The following is a 21,019-nucleotide window of genomic DNA, read 5'->3' on the forward strand; positions in this document are numbered from 1 at the left end:
GCAGCCCTCGGTAGCCAATCACGCCTCGCCAGGAACAAAGAGCCCCACGAGTGGCAGAGGGGCGTGGGCCAATCGCGTTGCGGGACGGTGGGAGGTGTGGGGGTCAGAGCGGGCCCCGGCGGGCGGTGCGTGAGTGGCGGGTTCTGCCTCCGGCCTTCTCCCGTTGTCCTCCGCAGGCCGTGTCGCCCGCCGTGGGCCATGGGGGCCCGAGGCTGAGCTGCTCGGTCGGAGACGTGTTTGATGACGGTACGAAGCTGGGGAGGGGAACAGGCCGCGCCGGTGGGCGGGAAAGGGGGGGGATGGTGGGGAAGGGCTGGATGGTCGTGGAAGAGGGGTGGTGAGGGCCTCCCGCTCTGCCTAACCGGCTCCCGGAGCTCCTGTCAGTCGGTCGCTGGAAGGTTGTGCTTTCGCCGGATAAAGGTCCCCGGAGCTGAGCCCCGGGGCCTTGTCGCAGCTGGGCTGTCAGCTCCGCCGTTTAGAGAAGGCTCAGCCTGACAGCGGAGGTGTGAAGCCTCCCCGGTGAGAGCACAAAGCAGAGAGATCGACAGAGAGGTCTGCAGTGCCTTTCTTTAGCTTTGTTCTCAAAGCTACAGGGAGGAGAAAAGATCTGGTACGTGGCTAACTTCTTTGCTAGGCCTACAAATTCAAGGTAACTTCTTGAATCTTTTTAACCACTTTAGTTGTTTTTAGCGTTTAAAAATGCCTGTGCTCCTAGTTCATGGAATTGGTTGTTGTAGCTGATGGAGAAGGTAAAGACTTCAGTTGTGGCTGAGGAGAGAAGAGTCTGGGGTGGGCATGAGTGTGACTTAATGGTGTAGGAGGGAGGTGAAATTTGGCTTTGTGGTTTTCAGGAGATTTGAAGGAAACAGGGAAAAGGTGATCGGGATGGGAGAGAGGTGTGGGAATGATCTAGTGCTTGGGACACAGAAGTGAGGTCAGAGGTGGGTTGGCATCAGCTCCCCAACTGACTGGATATAAGTTTTGAATAAGTTCTTTTGTGAACTCTGGGAAGTAATTGATAATACTTAATCGACATTTCTAATTATCTGCTTGTGAGATAGAAATGCTTGTTAATTGGCTGAGCTGCTGTGTCCCCCAGCTGATCTCTTGGACTTGTAGCCAAGAGAAGCACCTTGGAGACACCTCACTTTTCACATCACCGCTTTCCTGGACCGACGTGGAGGTCCACAACGTTTTTCCTTCTCTGAAAATGTCAGGAATTATCATAACCAAAATGCACATTTGTGGCTGCTTGGGTTTGAGGAGTCTGATTGGTTTGTGTTGCTGAGAGGCCTCCCTTCAGTAAGGAAGCAAGGCAGTGTTTGTACAACAATGTGTGCTTGGGAAATGATGTTGGAAGGATGTGACCACTTAGAAACCTAATTAGTGTTATTTTTATGCAGAGGGAAAAGAAGAGAACACAAATTAACTGCAATTTACTCACACTTCTGTGCCTTGGGAAAAGTTACTTGGCACTGGCTGGCTCAGCAGGGCCAGAATGAGCATTGAGTAGTCATTTCAGGGACCCATAATAAGTCTTCTGAAGGAAACTAGTTGTTTGCACCACGGTGTAGCATTTTCTCTGAATCAACTTGGGCTTTTGTTGCCTGTGAAGTGGTTGCTCCTCATCAAACAGTTCTGCAATCCGACACTCAAGCTGACACTTGTCTCCTTTGAAACTGATCTGTTGGCTTGGACTTCAGCTGCAGCACGATGTGACCTGCTTGCTTTTTATTCAGAGGGTGCTAGTGGAAAGGAAACAACCCAAACCCACTTTCTGAGCCCCTTTTGCCTTTGAGTGTGGCAGTTATTTAGTCTGTAGATCCAGGTCCAAGCAGTGTTTGCTGCTCTTGGTGCAGTGTTAACCTTTTGCTGGCTTTTCTGCATTGTTTGGTTGCTGCTGAAGGTCCTCTGGAACGGCTGTTGTTGGTTTTTACAGGTGTAGGTGCAGATGGGTGTTTATAGGCTTCTAGGGTGCCTTGTTGTGAGAGAAGTGGATTTCTCAGGGCTGCCCAGGGAGGTGGTGGAGTCACCATCCCTGGAGGCGTTCAGGAGGGGATTGGAGGTGGCACTTGGTGCCATGGTTTAGTCATGAGGTGTGTGGAGACAGGTTGGACTTGATGATCTTTGAGGTCTCTTCCAAGCTTGGTGATTCTGTGACTGACACAGACACACTGCTGTAAAGGCTCACTGCTCTGAAGGAGCTGTAGGAAGCAGGTTGAGGTGTCATTAGCCAAACCTGCCAGTTGTCTGTGGGAATTGAGGTTTCCAGTTTACAGCTATCAAGATCCACCTCCTCATCAGCTCCAGCCACATTCCAGGAATTCTGGTCCTTTTTTTCACATTATTTTTATGCTTCTAACAACTCAGTACCTTTGGGGCTTGGTTTTACCTGTGCTTGACTTGACAGCAGACAAGGTGATGGTGCTCACTGCAACTGGTAATTCCATCCCCTTCTGCTTTGAGTTTAGATGTGCTGGCTGTGGTCTGATTCTGCCTTAAGTGTTTGTTTGTCTTCTTTAACAAATGGAACTTTGGGGGCTTTCAAATGCTGAGGCAAAGGTAGCCTGAAAAAGCATAGGCTACATGGTACTGGCCATTCACACCTTGAATCCTGAGTCTAGTTTGGGGTCCTCACTCCAAGAAGGACAATGAGATGCTGGAGCCTGTCCAGAGAAGGGCAACAAGGCTGGGGAAGGGCCTGGAGAACAGGGCTGGTGAGGAGCAGCTAAGGGAGCTGGGGGTGTTTAGTGTAGAGAAGAGGAGGTTGAGGAGAGATCTCATTGCTCTCTACAGCTCCCTGAAAGGAGGCTGGAGCCAGGTTCCAGGTTCTTCTGCCAAGGAACAAGCGGTAGGACAAGAGGAAATGGCCTGAAATTGTGCTGGAGGAGGTCTAGGTTGGACATGGGAAGAAACTGCTTCCCTGAAAAGGTTCTCAAAGGCTGGCACAGGCTGCTCAGGGAGGTGGCTGAATCCCCATCCCTGGTGGTGTTTCAGAGAGGCAGAGACGTGGTGCTGAGGGCCAGGGTTTAGCCCCAGCCTTGGCAGAGGATAACCATTCTCTGACTCTATCATCTTAATGATTTCGGTCATTATTGAGATCCTAATGACTCAATCACCTTAAAGGTCTTTTGCAGCCCAGCCAGTCCTGATTCTCTAGATGTTGTGCTGTTAGTGATGGTTTCTTCTGTTTTCCAGCAGGTTTTGCTCTATGCATGGTGCAGAGGAAATGAATTCTACGATGAGTGAGGAGCCTGATGCCCTCTCTGTGGTTAACCAACTGCGAGACCTGGCAGCTGACCCCCTGAACAGAAGGGCCATTGTGCAGGATCAAGGATGCCTGCCAGGACTTATTCTCTTTTTGGACCATCCCAACCCTCAGGTTGTTCATTCAGCTTTACTAGTAAGTGTTCTCATCTTTCTTTGTCACTAAGATACCTTCTGACTTTGTCAGTATGCTCTCAAAGAGGTAAGAGTGTGAAAGAGCAAACCCTATCAGCAGGCTTATGTCCTGCTGATACTCCTGATGTGTGCTTTGAAAACCATGGCTTCAAACGCTGTCCAGCAGTGACACATTGTTCCAGGGGAATTTAAGGGCTCTGGGAAAGTCTTTCTGGTTTGGTTTTGTAGGCCCCTCTCTGGTCAGGAAGGTGCTTCCATTTGGAAGGGATTGCTTAGTGTAATGGTTTTCAGCAGTAAGACACTTCCAGTCTGCAATTCCCATGGCTGAAATGATAAATAATCTGAAGAGAACGACTCCAAATGTCCAGAGGAGTCCACAACGATACTTGCTGGGGCTGGAGCACCTCCCTTATGGGGACAGGCTGGGAGTGGTGGCTGTTCAGTCTAGAGAAGGCTCCAGGGGGACCTTAGGGCAGCCTTCCAGTACCTGAAAGTGGCTGCAGGAAAACTGGGGAGGGACTTTGCACAAGGGCTTGGAGTGACAGGATGAGGGACAGCGGCTTTGAGCGGGAATAGGGGAGATGGAGACTGGAGATAAGGAAGAAATTCTTGCCAGTGAGGGTGGGGAGACACTGGCACAGGTTGCCCAGGGAGGCTGTGGGTCCCCCATTCCTGGGGGTGTTCAAGGCCAGGCTGGATGAGGCCTTGAGCAGCCTGGGCTGGTGGGAGTTGTTCCTGACCACAGCAGGGGGTGGGAGCTGGATGATCTTGAAGGTCCCTTCCAACCTAAACCATTCTCTGAAGGAAGCCATGAATAACAGTTTTCTGTTTAACTTGTTGATACTTTGTAGAATCTTTCAGGCTGTTCTCCTCCCCATGTGCAGTTTCAGCCCAGCTCTTCTGTCTGATTTTTGGTTTTTTCCTGCTTTCCTTTGGTTTTGATTCCAGGACTTCTTTACAGTGCACTTGAAATGCTAAAAGTTTTCCAAGCTGTAAGTGAATTAAACCAGCAATAGCCCAGACAATGCTTCTTTCTTTCTTTCTTTCTTTCTTTCTTTCCCCACTCTCAAATTTGGACTGAAATTTTAAATCAGAGGCCTGTGAAGGAACTGCATGACCATTGCACTGGTAACACATCAAAAGTGTCTCTTGTTGTTAAGACTGATGCTATATTTTTATGTTCCTGGCTGGAGATATTCCTGTTGATGATGATGATGAAATCTCTTGGGAGCTTAAAGTGAAGGTAGGTGTTTAGCTGAGCAGAGGCTGAGCCAAAGTCCAGAGTAGTCCTCCTCCTGCCCTCAGGAAGCTGCAATGGAATCGGTACCAATCACCTCACTTCTCTGAAGGGACACAACTTTGTATCCCCTCATGGGAAGCAGAGGGAATAGGACCCCTTAGGGCAGGTCACTTTGGTTGCTCTGATAACTTTAATTTTGGTCTTTCTTTGGTGGAGGTTAGGTTTGTGTGTGAAGGGGGTGGACAGCTGGCAAAGGGACTGCTTGCATTTTGGCTTAGCTGTTCAGAGAGGTTTTTTCCCTGTGTCCAGCAACATAACATCCTCATCCAAGTGCCTGAGCACAGCCTAGTCAAAACTGAGCAGCTTTTTCCACCAGTGAGGATCCATTTCTTAATCTGGAAGCTGGTTATTCAGAGCTGCCATTCAGGTGTTTCTCCCCAGCTGAAAAGAAAAGCAATGCATGCACAGCATCTCGAAACTGCAGTCCTTGGTGCTGAGCCCGGTCAGGAAGCAGCAAAAAAGACAGCTGGGCTTTTGGTCATGCCAGAGAGCAGCCAGACTTTCTCAGAAGGCCTTGGATCTTACCTGCTGTGTGCTGCAGCTGATGGAGAACACCCCCAGCTCATCAGCTCTCTCCCTGAAGGCATCTGGGGGAGAGTTCTTTTCAAAGCAGCTGTTGAGCAGCAGAGCTATTACCTGCCTGTATTTGAAGGCTTTGTGCTCTTCTGAACCTTGCTGTCAGAAGCCCACTTTATAAACCATTGCATGTGTGTATTTGCAGGAGTTTGCAGGTGCAGTTGTTGCATCTGATCAAAGCACAATGCACAGCTCACCTTTGGAGGGTCCTTCTGAGGCCATGGCAGCATTGACATGGGAGATGTCTCACACAGGGCTGCTGCTTTAGCTCCATCTTAGGAAGATCCTGCAGATAGAGTGTTGCTGGCTGGGCTTGTGCAAAGAGTCTGCCTTGAAAGACAAATGAACAAAACCTTGGGCAACCAAAGAGTGTCACACTGTGGTCTGGATAACAGAAACCTAAGTAACTTGCTGCTGCTTTTGTTCTTATTCCTGCATGGAGTCTTCAGGTGCTTATAAATATTTTGGGCCTCTTCCTTGTGGACAGTAAAGACTTGGTGCTGCTGCTGAGTTTGCTGCTGCTGGGGGAGCCCATAGCTTGATGGAAATCATACCAGATGCATAGTGTATGAAAATACAGAGAAGAATGTTGATGGAAAGAGACCTTTAAGATCAGAGAACCACAGAATGGTAGGGGTTGGAACAGACCTCCAGGATCATCAAGTCCAACCCTTAAGCCAGCACTGCCAGGTCACCACTAACCCATGTCCCTCAGCACCACATCTGCACAGCTCTGAAACCCCTCCAGGCATGGGGCCAGTTACTTTAGTTCTCCAATGACATAAATGTTTGCTGGAAGGGACTTCTGGAAGTCATTCACTTCAGCTTCCTGCTTGAATTGGGCCTGCCACCAGCACTCCGTCAGGTCAGTGGCAGCTTTGTCTCCTTGATCCTGCAGTCCCACTAGATTCCAGTGTAGAAGGACCTAGTGAAGACACACTACTAGCTGATTGGAACTCCCCAGGCTGCAGTTTGTGGCTGGCTCCCTGTGTTCATTGCTTCTGTAGAGGCTTTTTGAGTAGCCCTAGGCAGCTGTTAGATTGTCCTTTAGACTTCCTCAGCAGGTTAACCAAAGCCAAGCTCTCCCCTTTTGCTTCTCGATTAGATCCTCTGCTTCCTGTGCACTTAGGAGACTAAAGCAGTTGTTAAATGTTCCTAGTAGGTGATGATGCTCTTTCTCTTCTTCCTACAAGTGTGTTGTGACTTTTGCAGTGAGCTGTCAGCTCACCCAGCTGAGTGAGCAGGTGCTGGGCGTGCTGCTGATCTCCTGTGCTCCTCCTCTCTTCCAGGCTCTCCGCTACTTGGCCGAGTGCCGTGCCAACAGAGAGAAGATGAAAAGTGAACTGGGGATGATGCTCAGCTTACAGAATGTAATCCAGAAGTAAGTTGGCAAGGGGTTGTTGGATCCCAAGACACTGTAAACTCAATGCTCTGATGCAAAATGAAACCTTGACTGGGAGTTCTTGGAGCAAATATTTAATGCTGTGTTCTTCCCTGTTGATGCTGTGTGGCTGCAAGCAGCTCCTGCCTCTCATTTTGCACTGCACCAGAGGAATTGTAATGATAGGATGGAAGGAATGGGCTGAAGTTTGAAGAGGGCAGATTTAGGCTGGAGATGAAGAAGAAATTCTTTACAGTGGGGGTAGGGAGACACTGGAACAGGTTGCCCAGGGAGGTTATGCCTTGAACACCTTCCTGGAGGTGTTCAAGGCAAGGCTGGGTGAGGCCTTGAGCAACCTGGGCTGCTGGGAGGTTGGAACTGGGTGATCAGGAGGCTGGAGCACCTCTGCTATGAGGACAGGCTGAGGGAGGTGGGATTGTTCAGCTTGAAGAAGAGAAGGCTCCAGGGAGACCTAATAGAGCCCTTTGAGTACCTGAAGGGGCTACAAGAAGGCTGCAGAGGGACTGTTTGCAAAGGGCTGCAGAGACAGGACAAGAGGCAGTGGTTTGAAATGAGAGCAGAGCAGATTCTGCAACCCCATTCTGCACCATGGGGCTGGTGGAACACTGCCACACGTTGCCCAGGGAGGGAGTTGAAGCCCTGTGGCTGGAGATCTTCAAGGTCAGGCTGGTCAAACGGTCACACAGGGCTGTGAGCAACCTGCTCTAGTGCAGGATGTTCCTGCTGACTGCAGGAGGGGTTTGGACTAGATGGCCTCTGGAGGTCCCTCTGCAGCCTTCTTGGAGCCCCATTCAGGTACTGGAAGGCTGCTATTAGGTCTTCCCAGAGTCTTCTCTAGGCTGAACAACCCCAGCTCCCCTAGCTTGTCCTCGTAGCAGAGTTGCTCCAGCCCCCTCGTTATCTTTGTGGCCCTTCCCTGGACCCACTCCAGCAAGTCCACGTCCTTCAGCTCTGCAGCTGACAAACATCACTCAGGCAGCAGCATTCAACCTTTGGTTTGAAGGATTTTAAGGCAATCTCTTCAACACTTTTTTTTCCCCCCTGCATTTCAATTTCAGGGCTTGAAAGAGTGCAAGGTTCAGAGAGGAGGAGAGGAGTCAGTAAGAACTGGAAATCCTGTAGGTGTCTTCTAGAAAGCTCTCTGGCAAGAGCAAGAGCATGGGTTTGATTTGTATGCTTGTAACATTTGGAGAGTGTGAGATCATGAAAATTTCAGTACATAGCATCTTCAGCACAAGACTTTGTCATGGGCTTGTCAGGATTTGAGCCTTTCATGTTGACAAGAAATGCTGAAGCTGAGCTTTGTGTTGCCTGCAGAAATATGGGGAAAGATGGTAGGAAAGTGCTGAGAAGAGAGCTATAGAATTATTTCTGTCACAGAACCCAAGTGGTTTGGGGTTGTGGGTTTGTGCTAGGAGGTTTGTAGGGGAGGAAACAGGCTCTCAACCTCCTGCACATTCTGGCTCCTGGTGAGACTGCAGTTTACCAGAAGTGCTCTGAACTGAATCTCAGCAGGAAATTGGTCTGAAGGACTTCAGGCTGTGTCTTCCACTCTGCCTATCTGGCTCATCTCTTTAACATCTTGTTCACGTCCACAATTTAGTTTGGGGCTTAGATCATTTTCTGGGTGATGTAGTACAAACCTTAGGAAGAGAAGAGAACTTCTGTCAGTGTTCTTTCAGGTGAAACAGAACCCAGCATCTTCTAGCCCAGGAGCCAATGCTGCTTTGCTCTTGGCAAGTGGAGCACATCCTGGGGGCTGAATCTTTGCCTTTCAGCAGCAGTTTTGTAACTTTCACTGTTCCCTTGCCCTCCCTTCTCACTCGATAACATCCAGTGGCTTTCCTTGGTCAGTACTGAATGGTGACAAGCTGTTTCTGCCACTGATAAAGCTGTGCTTGTCTCTCCAAGCAGTGCAGTGCAGCTCCTGAGTACAGAGAGAAGTCACAGGCTGAATATTTGTCATATTTCAGGGTTAAGTTGATGTTGAGCAGCACTGAGCTGATGCTGTGCTGGCCAAGTCAAGAGCCTGTTTAGAATTCCAGGGCTCTCTTGCCTTCAACTGGAAAATAGTTGGAGCTGGTTTGCTGCTTCTGGTTTCTTGTAGTAGTACATGGGAGCCCCAGAAACAGGCCAGGATCCTTTGGTTGCAAGGATTTCACAGCTCATGGGAGAAGATGATGGTGTCTGAACTCTTCATCCTGAAGGTGCAGTCCTCTTTCTTTCTTAAACTGCTGAGGGTGGGAGCTGCACTGGAGTGCCACCTGTTCATCCCCTGCTGAGCAGGAAATCCTCCTCTGCTTTGCTCCTGTCCCCAGGCTGTCACTCCAGGTGACCAAGCACCTGTGTGTGTACAGGTATTGTGGAGGGAGGTAAGGAGGAGAGGACAAGGAGGCTGGGATGAGTTGGGGATTGGTCTCTTCTCTGTAGTATCAGGGGATAGGAGAGGAATTGGCCTGAAATTGCCCCAGGGCAGGTTCAGGTTGGAGATTAGGAAAACTTTCTCTGCTGCAAGAGTGGTCAGGGATTGGCACAGGCTGCCCTGGGAGGTGGTGGAGTCCCCATGCCTGGAGGGGTTCAAGAAGCCTGTGGCCATGGCACTTGGGGCCATGGTTTGATGGCCATGGTGGTGAGTTGATGGTTGGGATTGATGCTCTCAGAGGGCTTCTCCAATCCAACCAAAGCAATTACCTGATTCTGTAAGTTGAGGCTGGTGGAAGTGCTGGTGCAGGGAGGTAAGGAGGAGAGGAGAAGCTGAGGCTGGCTGGAGAATGGTGCTTTGTTGTGTTCCAGCAGTGATTTAATATTGGAAACTGGTCTGGCTGCTGGCTTCAGGAATTGTGTGGAGGGCTTAATGTGTCCTTATGGACTTGATAAAGAGTCATTAGCAGCTTCTGGAATTCAAATTAATTAGGATTTCTAGCCTGCAAGGAAATATGCTAATTTGTGTTCAGAGTGAGGGTGGCTTTTGATGGACAGCAGAGCTCCAAGTTCATGGTTGGGTGGTTGATTTTTGGGGGGTGATGCTGCTGAGCAGCTCAGTGATGCTGCTGAAGTCTAACCTGGCTTAAAAACACCAACTGCTGAAGAGTCAATGTCCTGCAGAGCTGCTCATGGAGAGTCAAATCCCAATTACTCAGCTAAAAGAGCCTTTCAAGACAGCCTTCCTTTGCCAGGCTGTCAGCTCTAACAAGCTGAACTAAATCCAGGGCATTAATCAGCTCTTCCAATTTATTACTTGCCTAAGAAGATTAGGGCAATTAATATGTGGTTAATTAGAGTCCCTTGCAGATCTGGTAAGATCCATCCAGTCTCTTCACTGCCCACTTCTGCCTCAGTTGCAATTTGTGATGATCTTAATTACCAGGGCCTTTGGAAACATTAATTATTTGTTGGAAAGCAGCAAAGTTTTATGATCTGACCCCAAGAGCCATCCAGTATCTCAGGTGGTGTTTGCTGCAGTGCAGTAGCAGGGATGCAGGCTCAGGGGGGCTGTGGGAAATTCTCCTGGCTCTCCTTTATGGGAAGGGAGGAGATGCTTGGGGGAAGGCAGGGCAAAAGCCATGAATCAATGCAAGGGATATCTGAGGAGGAGGAGGTTGCCACATCCTAACTGGCTCTGTGATAACACTGAAATAGCCTGGAAACCTCTCCTCTTTCCTGCACTTAGCCATTCCTGCTGCTGACTGGTTGGAACACTTCAGTGCTGGTCTGCAAAGGACAAGGACATCATGGACCTGGAAAAGACCTGCAAGGTCATTAGGGTCACCTCCAACCCATGGCCCTCAGCACCACAGCTCCACAGCTTTGACACCCCTCCAGGGCTGGGGACTCCACCACTGCCCTGGGCAGCCTGGGCCAGGCCTGGACAATGCCTTTGAGGAAGAATTTATTCCTTGTGTCCAAGCTAAACCTCCTCTGGTAAAACTTGAGGCTTTTTCCTGTGTCCTCCAGAGCCTCCCTACAAGGAAGCTGGGGACAGTCTAGCAGGGCTTGTGACAGGCCAAGGGGTGATGGTTTGGACTAAAAGAGGGAGATGCAGACTGGAGAGAAGGAAGAAATGCTTGCACTGGGGGTGGTGAGAGCCTGGCCCAGGTTTCCCACAGAGATGGGGGGTGCCCCATGGCTGGCACCATTGCAGGTCAGGTTGTCTGGGGCTCTGAGCAACCTGCTGTAGTTGCAGATGTCCCTGCTGAGTGCAGGGGTTGGACTAGATGAGTTTGCAAGGTCCCTTCCCACCCAGTCCAGCCTGTGATCCTATCATGCCATTAGCCTGCTGCTAATACAGGAAGTGGTTTGGCTTCCTTCAAGGTGTTCCTAGAATGCTTCAGCACAGCTTCATTCCTCCCTGCTCCCAGGTAGGGCTGCCTTTTTGATGCCAGTGTTTGATTTCTTCCACTGGGAAGGACCAGAGGGAGTCATTAGCCTCAAGATGCTACTTTTAACCCTGCTGCAATTTGTTGAAGCCAGAAAACAGAGATGACTTCTGCCCTCTAAACCCATGAAGTGCTCACTGTTCATTAGCAGGCAGGCTGCTGGAGCCAGCTCCTGTGAAATTCAGCATGGAGCTGGTGTCTGTTGTGCAGGCTCTTGTCTAACCAATGTCTCCTCTGAAGCCAGTGGAGTTGAGTTATGGCATTGATTTATTTCTTCAGAACTGGAGAGTATGTCCATATGGTAGATGGCAAGCTGTGGAAGAGCAGGAGCTGATCTTCCACTTAGCATATAAATAGCAGGAGTTGAACCAAATGAGCTGAGGAGCTGGGTTGGACATATGGCTCCTGTTCAAATCTGTTAGCCCAGTCTTGAGAGTGGCTTCTCTGCTGGTCAGAGGACAATGGGATGGCTCAGGGAGGTGTTCTGAGCTGGGTAATTGCTCAGCTCAGTGTCTCAGATGGTATCACAGGCACTGGTTTTGCAGCAGTTGAAGGGCCTGGGCTGTGATTTTGCTCACAGCTGATGCTGAGCCTTTGGTTTGTTTGTTTTCAGCAGTCTTCAGAACATCCATCTTGCTCTAAACCACAGACAGTCACACAGCACAGCTGACTGGGGCTGTGGGTAGGGTCATGGAGCAGTCCAGCTGCTTGGGAACTGGATTTGGAGATCTAGAGTGCTCCAGCAGCTTCAGACTTGCTCAGTCCTACAGGTTCTGTTGTTGTTCCTGTTCTACACCTCTGAATGGTTTTTCCTCTTGTTAACCCATTGCTAGGTTGGGGCTACAGAGATGCTGAGAGGCCTGGAGCACTTGTGAGGAGGAAAGGCTGAGAGCCCTGGGGCTGTTGAGTCTGGAGAAGAACAGCCCCAGAGGGGATCTGAGCAATGCTCAGCAAGAGATAAAGGACCTGTGGGAGGAGCAAGAGGCTGGGGCCAGACTCTCCTCAGTGCTATCCAGCGACAGGACAAAGGGCAGTGGGCACAAATCAGAGCCCAGGAGGTTCCACCTGAACTTCCTGGTGTGAGGGTGCTGGAGCCCTGCAGCAGGCTGCCCAGAGGGGTTGTGGAGTCTCCTCTGGAGAGCTTCCAATCCCCCCTGGCCACTGTGCTCCTGGGCAGGCTGCTGTGGGTGCCCTGCTTGAGCAGGGGTTGGACTGGATGAGCTCCAGAGGTCCCTTCCACCCCCACTGTGCTGGGATTGTGGGATGTGTTGTTGGCCAGCATAAGGATAGTGCTGTGTTATTGTTGAGCTTTGTGACTCTTACAGAGCAGGTGCTGATGCTTTCAGTCAGCTGCTGTTAGCTGGTTGTGCTGGGCTGGAGGTGTGCTCTGACTGCCAGCATGGTGCTAACACCACCCTGGGAGTGTGAGGAGCTGTGCACTGAGGTAATGCTCTTTTCCAGGTCCTTTTCAAGGGACTTGCTTGGTGCCTGGAATGAGTCAGGAGAGAGCCATATGCTTGGGAGCCCACCCTACCATGGCATGCCCTAAAAGCTCACAAGAAAGAGCAGCATTCTCGGAGATAAGAGGGAGCCTTGCCCTGGCACTGGAGCAGAACAGCCAGAAAAAGCCCAGCCAGATCAGATAACTGTCTGGAAGCAGATTGCTTTTTCTCTAATACCCTGCTCTTTCTTTAGGCTTGTCATTCATGCTCAAAGTTTTCATCAAATCCATGTCAATCACTGTGTCTCTCTTCTAGAATCAGGGATTAGTGACTTCCCACCCCCCCTCCTTGCAGCATGCAGCAATTCTGTGCAGCTTTGCTGCTCCCTTCACTTGCTGCTGGAGACAATTTCTGTCCTTGCCTCTAGGATGAAAGGGCTCTGAAAGGAGTTGGTCACCTGGAAACAAGCCCAGCAGTGGCCTTCAGGCATGGTGGCTATGGATATCCATTTGTTAACTATAATTCAATCAAATGATCAATCTCTGCCAAGTGTGTTTGAAGGTTTCTAATCCACCTGCATTTAGCCAGAGTTGGTGCCAAGCCATCACATTCTGCTTGCACTTCTGGTGTCCTGCAGGATGCTACCTTCAGTGCAGCTGCTACTTTTAGGTTCATAATGGAAGGAAAATGATGGTTGGAAACATCACTAGTTGGGATCCTAGGGAAGCAGGATCAATATGAGCAGTCCCAGCTCTATCAGCCTCTCATCAGCCCCTTAATCATCTTCTTAACCCTTAGCTGGACTCTCCAACATGCTCATATCTCTTGTGTTCAGGGCAGCCCTGACCTGGACATAGTACTCAAGGTGTTGCCTCGGTAGGGACAGGGTTCATAGAAGGGTTTGGGTTGAAAGGGACCTTCAAGATCATCCAGTTCCAACCCCCTGCCATGGGCAGGAACACCTTCCACTAGAACAGGGTGCTCAAGGCCCCATCCAACTTGGCCTTGGACACCTCCAGGGAGGGAGAATCAGCTCACTCAACGTGTTGGCTGCACTCCTACTACTCCAGCCCAGGACACATTGCCCTTCTTTGGCATATGGTGGGTCCAGCTTCAACCTGGTGTCCACCAGCACCCTCAGGTTCTTCTCTGCCAAGCTGCTTTCTGGCTGGTTAGCCTCCAGCCCGTGCTGGTGCCTAGCATTATTCCTCCCCATGGGCTGAGCTTTGCTCATGTCTTGTGGTGCTAATAAAACCTCTGCAGGAGCTGGAGCCTGTTCACAAAGTTACTGTGAAGGGTGGAGAAGATGGGAACTAGTTCTTGTGTCTTCTGACAGATACAGCACATGGCACTTGGATCCTGTGCTCATTGCTTATACAGCCAGCCTTGGGTGAAGATGATGGAAGGACAGGCAGCAATCTAGGATGACAGGAATTCAAGAAGACAGTGAAAATTAAAGGTTTGGGTTTCTAACAGCCATCTTCTGAATCCTGCTGAAGTGATGGAAAGATGTTACTGCCTCTGACAGAGTTGGTAACCAGCTTCACCAACTGTTACTCTGCTCTAACTAGGGACAGCCAATGCCCTGGCAGGGGAGCAGAGCACTGGGCATGGAACAGTAGAGCAGCCCAGGTTGGAAAGGACCTTGAGAGAACCTCTGGTCCAACCTTGCCTGGGAAAGGGAACCTCAATGATACTGCCTAGTGCCCTGTCCAAGCTCTCACCTCAGCCTCCTTTGCTCCAGACTAAACCACCCCAGTTCCCTCAGCTGCTAACACAGGGGTGCTGCAGCTGGGATGGAGGCATGTCAATGTCTGCTTAGTTCACTCCAGTTCAGCTTGCCCCTCAGAATGTCCTCTGCCGTGCATCACTTGATGTGGGCAGGATTGGTGTGGTGGGTCAGTTTCTTAGTGTCTCCAAAAGCTGTCCCTCGTTGTGGTAGTTGTAGGCTCTGCCTGGAAAATCTCCCCCAGACCTTGAACAGAAAGTGACAGAATGTGAATGAATTGCCTTGAACAGGAAGTGACAGAATGTGAATGAATTGCCATCGGATGCCAAAGGAAACTAATGCTGAGGTCTGAATAATCCCTTTGGGCTGATATCCAGCCGGGGGGGTTGGGCTGGGCGACCTGTGGAGCTCCCTTCCAGCCCAAATCCTTCCAGGATGATTCTGTTCCCAAACCTTGATCCCTTTCTCCTGTCTCTCTGTCTCCTTTCAGGACCACTACCCCAGGGGAGACTAAACTTTTGGCTTCTGAAGTGTACGATCTCCTGCAGGCCTCCAGCCTGTCGGAGGCGGAGAGCGTGACGGAGCTGAACTACCGGCGGCGGAAAGCGCAGTTCTTCCTGGGCAGCACCAACAAGCGCGCCAAGACCGTGGTGCTGCACATCGACGGCCTGGACGACTCGGTGAGCAGAGCCCTGCCGCCGCAGGCGCACCACAGCGCGCCGGGCTGCCAAGGAGCCTCACGGGCCCTCTAGTCCAAGCCCCCTGCGTTCACCAGGGACACCTCCAACCAGAGCAGGCTGCTCAGGGCCTCGTCAAGTCCATCGTGAATGTTGCCAGGGATGGGGCCTCGACCGCCTCCCTGGGCAACCTGCTCCAGTGTCTCGCCGCCCTCACTGTGCAGAACTTCCTCCTGATGTCCAGCCTAGAGCTGCCCTGCTCCAGTTGTGGATGCCCCCTCCCCGGAGGTGTTTGAGGTCAGGTTGGATGAGGCCTCGAGCACCCTGGTGCAGTGGGAGGCATCCTTGCCCATGGCAGGGGGTTGGAACTGGCTGATCTTTAAGGTCCCTTTCCAAACCATTCTGTGAAGTAACCCCAAGCTCCTCCTGTTTCTGGGTGATTGCAGCCTCTGCTGGGGCTTTTCCTTGCTCTCCATCTCCAAGTGCTCGGGTGTCTCTGAGCTGGCTTGGCTGCATCTTTTCATTGTCTGGGAAATCTTTTCTACTGTAGTGACCAGAATGGCATTTGAGTTAATGAGGCCTCACTGAGGCTTTCTGTGATGTCAGGATAACTTGCATGGATTTATCTGCCCTGCCCCTGCAGATCACAGCCCAGGGCCATGTTTGCCTCTCCCGGCTGCCACGCCGCGCCTCGGCTCTTCCGGCGCCTCAGCCACAAGTGCCCTCCGGACTCTGCGTCTTCAGTTTTCTGCCCATTTTTAACTGATCAAACCTGATCCTCTGCTTTGTTGCTTCTCATTTTGCCGAGTAAGCGTGTCCAGAGGCTCCACTTTATCAGCAGCACTCTTTGCAGGAGACCAGGCTTCATTCCTGTAGCAGTAAGAAGCTGCTCCAGCTCACTTCATACAAAGGAGATGGTTTTGGCTGCGCTTTTTGTCCTCCCAGCACTTGCTCTGTGTAGAAAAGGCAGTGCTATGGTGACACCAGGGGTGGTGTTGCTCCTCTCAAGTTGTTTTAGTCAGTTGTCTGCTGCTAAGTTGGGGTTGTTTGTTAAGCTTGTAGTTGATTTCTTTGTCCACAGGTATCCTTGAACCGTGGAATTGTTTGGGTTGGAAAAGGCTTCCAAGGTCACTGAGTCCAACCATCAACCCAACCCCACCATGGCCCCAGTGCCATGGCCACAGGTTTCCTGAACACCTCCAGGGATGGGGGCTCCACCACCTCCCTGGGCAGCCTGTGCCAATCCCTGACCACTCTTGCAGTGAAGAAATGTTTCCTAATCTCCAGCCTAACCCTCCCCTGGCACAACTTCAGGCCTTTTCCAGCCTAAATGATTCTATGGTATTTTGGTCCTCCAGAGAGCAGAGCTGAGGTTCTGTAGCTGCCTTGAGCTCTCCACTATGTTTTCTTTGCTGGTTGCTGAAGAATATGAAAATCTGCCTGGGGGTGGCTGCTGTCCATAGCTCTGTGTTTCATCAGATGATGAAAGAAGTGCTGGTGATTCTCCAGGTGCCCACCCAGCAGTGTAATGCTGCTTGAAGTGGGAGTGGGAGGATGATGAAGGATGTGAACAATAGAAGCAGCTTTGTTTCATTCAGGAGTTTATTCCCTGCTTATCAAGCAAAGACTATTTGGGTAGCACAGAGTGGTCTGAAGGGGTGCAATAAGCAAACAGAGCTGTCCACAGCCACCTGTGCTCTGCCATTTGGATTTGGAGCAGGAAGCTGCTGGTGGGGATGGCTGCAGGTCCCCCAAAGGCCTGTGGATTTTGAAACCTCAAACAGTAGATATCGATTGCCTCAGGGCAGCAGGAGAAAGGTTGTTTGTTGTTTCAGGGTGGGATTGTGTGAGTTTAGTTTCATGGAATCCCAGAATCAGTTTGGTTGGAAGAGACCTTTCAGCTCATCAGTTCCAGCCCTTAGCCCAGCACTGCCAGGTCACCACTAAACCATGGCCCTCAGCACCACACCTCCACAGCTTTGAAACCCCTCCGGGGTCTGATGGGAGGTGTCCCTGCCCATGGCAGGGGGCTTGGAACTGGATGGTCTTGAAGGTCCCTTCCAACCCAAGCCACTCTGTGACTCTGTGAACGTTGTAAGCTAATGTAGAGCAGATGCAGGGAGCACAGGTCAGGGATGCTGGAGCACAGCAGGAGATGTCACTTGCTGTAACCGCAGCGCTCTGTGGGTTATCAGCCAGAGATTTTCCCTGGCTGAAATGAGAGTTCAGCGATGTCTGCGAGCTGCCAGGGGTGAGGCAGCTGAAGGGCAGAGCAGCTGCTTTGATGCATTCAGTCAGGATGGAGGCAAGGTGTCTGATAAATAGCAACTTACACACTAACTACTCATCAATGAGCACTTGAGTCACTCACAGCCTAACCAGAGGGGACTGTTTAGCTGATCAGACGGAGAAAAACATTCTTTGCTTTTCAGCACTTTCCTCTCATTACTTACAGTTGATTCCATCCTTCTTCCACTTCTAAAGTGTAAGCACTTTTGGGTTTTCTGTGGCAAGGCAGTCTGGTATCTCTGCACTAAAATGTGAATCTCAGTTTTGCCTTTACAAAACCCCAGCTGAGTCACCAGCTGCCCTCAGACGTCCACGCTCCTGGGCACCCTGTGGTGAGCATTTGCCCGTGGTGCTCTCTGGAAGCACTTCACTGGGAAGCTGTTCTGTTTGCTTTGCAGTCTCGAAGGAACCTCTGTGAAGAAGCCTTGCTGAAGATCAAAGGTGTTATCAGCTTTACCTTTCAAATGGCTGTCCAGAGGTGTGTGGTCCGAATTCGCTCAGACCTGAAGGCGGAGGTGAGTGCCCCAGAGCCCTCCAGCCCCTGGCGCCGCCGCCTGCTGCCGCGCTGAGCTCTTGGCTTTGTCTGCTTGCAGGCCCTGGCCACGGCCATAGCATCCACCAAAGTCATGAAGGCTCAGCAAGTGGTGAAGAGTGAGAGTGGTGAGGAGGTAAGATGTGGATCTCGCTGAGGACTGATTGTGTACCCTTGGCTGTGTCTTTAATGCCAGTGCCTTTGTGCCCCTAACCTCTGTTGCCCTCCTCTGGCTGCTCCAGCCCCTCACTTGTAGTGAGGAGCCTGGAAATGACCCCAGTACTCCAGGCGTGGGTGTGCACTTTAACCAAGTGCTTCCATCAGTTGCTAACCGACAGCACTGGCCATAACTTGACCCTGTTGTGTCTGATCAGATGCTGGTCCCGTTCCAAGACACCCCTGTGGAAGTGGAGCAGAACACAGACCTCCCGGAGTACCTGCCCGAGGACGAAAGCCCCACGAAGGAGCAGGACAAAGCAGTGTCCCGTGTTGGGTCACACCCCGAGGGTGCAGCCAGCTGGCTCAGCACAGCAGCAAACTTCCTATCAAGATCTTTCTACTGGTGACTTGGGTTTGGTGTTCAGAGACTGTGTGGCTGAACCGAGAGGGGGCCAGTTTGCCATGGCTGTGGTGGAGCTGCCAAGTGCAATTTGCAATAACCCATCCCAGGAGTTTTAGGTTAAGCAAAAGTATGCTGCAATTTGACATTTTATTGGACATTTAGCCTGATGGCACAGGGGTCAGAGGACAGAGGCCTCCAAGCAAATCTCTTTCAGTTGTTGTTCTGTAAGGTTTTATTGCTTCACTTCTCAAAACTGGGTCCACTCTTCCATACCAAATGTCCATAGAGCTTTAAGTTTGGCTTCACAAGGAGCACCCCTGAGGGAGAGGCTGCTTAGCTCAACTCCCAGGGCCTCTATGGAAGAAAATTCTGGAGAGCTCTAGTTGTGTATTAAACAAAATCCTCTTTTTATTTCCTCATCCCTTTGGGACTAACCTTCTTTTGTTTCATTTTATAGATCCTGACTCCAGATTAAAAATGCAGTCTGCCTCTCTTTGCTTTTATTTCCTTTAGTTTTTGCTCACTGCCTGAGCATCACCTTCCCCTCTTTGCTCTTCAACTCAAATCACTACAGGCTTGAACCTTAGAACCCTTCCCTCTGTACTGAATTGTTTTCCAGCCTACCCTTAGCCATTGGAGTGCTTAAGATGAAGGAGTAAGGGATTGCCTGGACACAGCTGTGTGTACAGATGTTGTACAGTGAATAAAGCAGCATGTGTTTGTGAGGATGGGTGTGAGTGCTAGATGTGTAACTAACCAATACCACTGACTGCTCTCCTGCTAGCTGGGGAGACTGGAGCTGAAAAGCTGTGGTGCTGATGACCCAGTGCAGCTCTGCCTGCAGAAGAGAGGGGTGGGGGCTGTGTTTGGGTAAGAAATGGTGTTTGCTGTTAGCAGATGGTTAATGGGAACTGAAACTTGAAGAAGAAAGCCGAGCTGAATGCTTCTATTGCCACAGTGCCACACAGAGATTGTGACTGTAACCCCTTCTACTTTGATTGATTTTTTTCCCCCTAACAAATCTGACCTGTTCATTACTGTTCCTGATGAGACTGCAAAACACCTGCAAACCAATGGCTTTACCTTTATAGCCTAGGTGTGAGGGTTTCCTTGGTGATTTCTGTGAGCAGAAAGTGATAATGAAAGCAAAACTTCTGTTGGTAGAGAGTAACAACCATCTGTGAGCCGCTGGTGAGCCCTGGGTGTGTGCCTGAGAGCATTCAGTGCACAGGGCTTGAAACCCGCGGTGCCACTGCTGCTTAGCTGCACCAGGGAAAGGCAGCTGAGAGCTCTAAATGGTGTCAGCCTGTAAGTAATGTTGTTAGCAACCTCTAAATAATGGTATCCAGCTCATCATACAATGCTTTTGTGTGGTGTTTGTGATAATGTTCATCCCTGTTTACCACTTGGAGACTCAGAAAATGCATCAAAGTTTATTCCTCCCTGCCCTTGCACGAGGAATAGCAGCAACTAAAAAGCACAGAGCGTTGTAGTAGTGCTGAGGAGATGATGTCAAAGAATAATGCTGGCCAGAGCTCACCCCCCCCAGGTGTCATTTTAGGATCAAAACAGGAACAAAAGCTTGCTGGCAGAAGAGCTGTCTCCCGGTTTTCCCTCTCTCTGGTCTCTTTTTGATCCAGGTTTACACGCACAGATTGCAAATACAGGCTTCCCAGGGCATGTATTGCTTTAGATGTGTGCTGCTGCTCATCCTGCTGTCTCCAGTGTACCAAATGTGTGTTGAGAAGTCCTCTGGATGCAGAGCTTCCTTGGTCTGCAGTCACAGTGTTTGCATTTGCATTGCTGCACATGGATTTAGGGCAAGACTGCAGCCTGTGGGTGTCAGTGGTTGGATCCCAGTAGGTGTGGCAGCCTGTCTGTGCATTGGGTCCCTAGCTGTGCTTCTCTGACAGTATTGCAGCTCTTGTAGAACAGTTTAAGGCATCTGTACAAGGTTTTGAAATATATTGTAAAATAATAAAGGATAATATAACTGAGCCAAGCCTGCCTGCTGCCTTCTTGCTGCCTTGTTGGCTCTTCTGGGATTGGCATCCTGGCATTGCTTAGGTGGGGAAAGGTCTTCATGCTCATCAGCTCTAGTTGCTAACCCAGCAATGCCAGGCCACACCAAACCAGGTCCCTCAGCACCACATCTCACAGTGAGATGCTTTGGGCTGGAAGGGACCTTCAAAGGTCGTCTTGTCCAACCCCCCTGCACCTCCAACTACATCAGGCTGCTCAGGGCCACATCAAGTCTGATCTTGAATGTCTCCAGGGACAGGACCTCAACCGCGTCCCTGGGCAGCCTGTTCCACACTCACTGTGAAGAACTTCCTTCTGATGTCCAACTTAAATCTACCCTGCTGCAGTTCCAAACCATTGCCCCTTGTCCTATCCCCACAAGCCCTTCTAAACAGTCCCTCCTCAGCCTTCTTGTAGGTCTCCTTCAGATACTGAAATGCTTCTTTCAGCCTGTCCCCAGAGCAGAGGTGATCTTTGTGGCCTCTTCTGGACTCACTCCCAACAGCTCTGTGCCCTTTATGCTGGGGACCCCAGAACTGGATGCAGTATTGGAGGTGGGCTCTCAGCAGAGCAGAGTCAAGGGGCAGAATCCCCTCTCGCCCTGCAAGATCCCTTTTGTTTATTCCTGGATAAAACCTGAGACAGCCACAACAGCTTTGTGATTAAGAGCCCTGCCCTGCTGGTGTGGAAATCCCACGTTTAATTCTGAC

The 21,019-nt window shown here is 50.6% G+C and overlaps 1 protein-coding gene across 2 annotated transcripts; it reads left to right on the top strand.

Annotated features, from left to right (window-relative positions):
* Positions 1-95: 95 nt before the first annotated feature.
* Positions 96-19,288, top strand: ARMC1 (armadillo repeat containing 1). Of its 2 annotated transcripts, none has more exons than XM_054179144.1 (7): positions 96-246; positions 3,199-3,403; positions 6,568-6,659; positions 14,718-14,907; positions 17,592-17,708; positions 17,787-17,861; positions 18,100-19,288. In XM_054179144.1, exons 2-7 carry the CDS (start codon positions 3,212-3,214, stop codon positions 18,289-18,291), a joined length of 858 nt encoding a protein of 285 aa, XP_054035119.1. In that variant the 5' UTR covers positions 96-246; positions 3,199-3,211; the 3' UTR covers positions 18,292-19,288. The 2 variants fall into 2 exon arrangements, with proteins under 2 accessions (XP_054035119.1, XP_054035110.1); XM_054179135.1 differs by having other exon boundaries at positions 3,202-3,403.
* Positions 19,289-21,019: the final 1,731 nt, after the last annotated feature.

This window comes from Dryobates pubescens, chromosome 3 (assembly GCF_014839835.1).
Source record: "Dryobates pubescens isolate bDryPub1 chromosome 3, bDryPub1.pri, whole genome shotgun sequence".
NCBI lineage: Eukaryota > Metazoa > Chordata > Aves > Piciformes > Picidae > Dryobates > Dryobates pubescens.

What these genes read in the sequence shown, in the direction of transcription:
- ARMC1 (XM_054179144.1), top strand. Translation starts at nt 3,212, where the DNA reads ATGCATGGTGCAGAGGAAATGAATTCTACGATGAGTGAGGAGCCTGAT. An exon ending in TCGACGGCCTGGACGACTCG is followed by an intron (nt 14,908 to 17,591) that starts GTGAGCAGAGCC and finishes TTTGCTTTGCAG; the next exon opens with TCTCGAAGGAACCTCTGTGA. An exon ending in AGAGTGAGAGTGGTGAGGAG is followed by an intron (nt 17,862 to 18,099) that starts GTAAGATGTGGA and finishes GTGTCTGATCAG; the next exon opens with ATGCTGGTCCCGTTCCAAGA.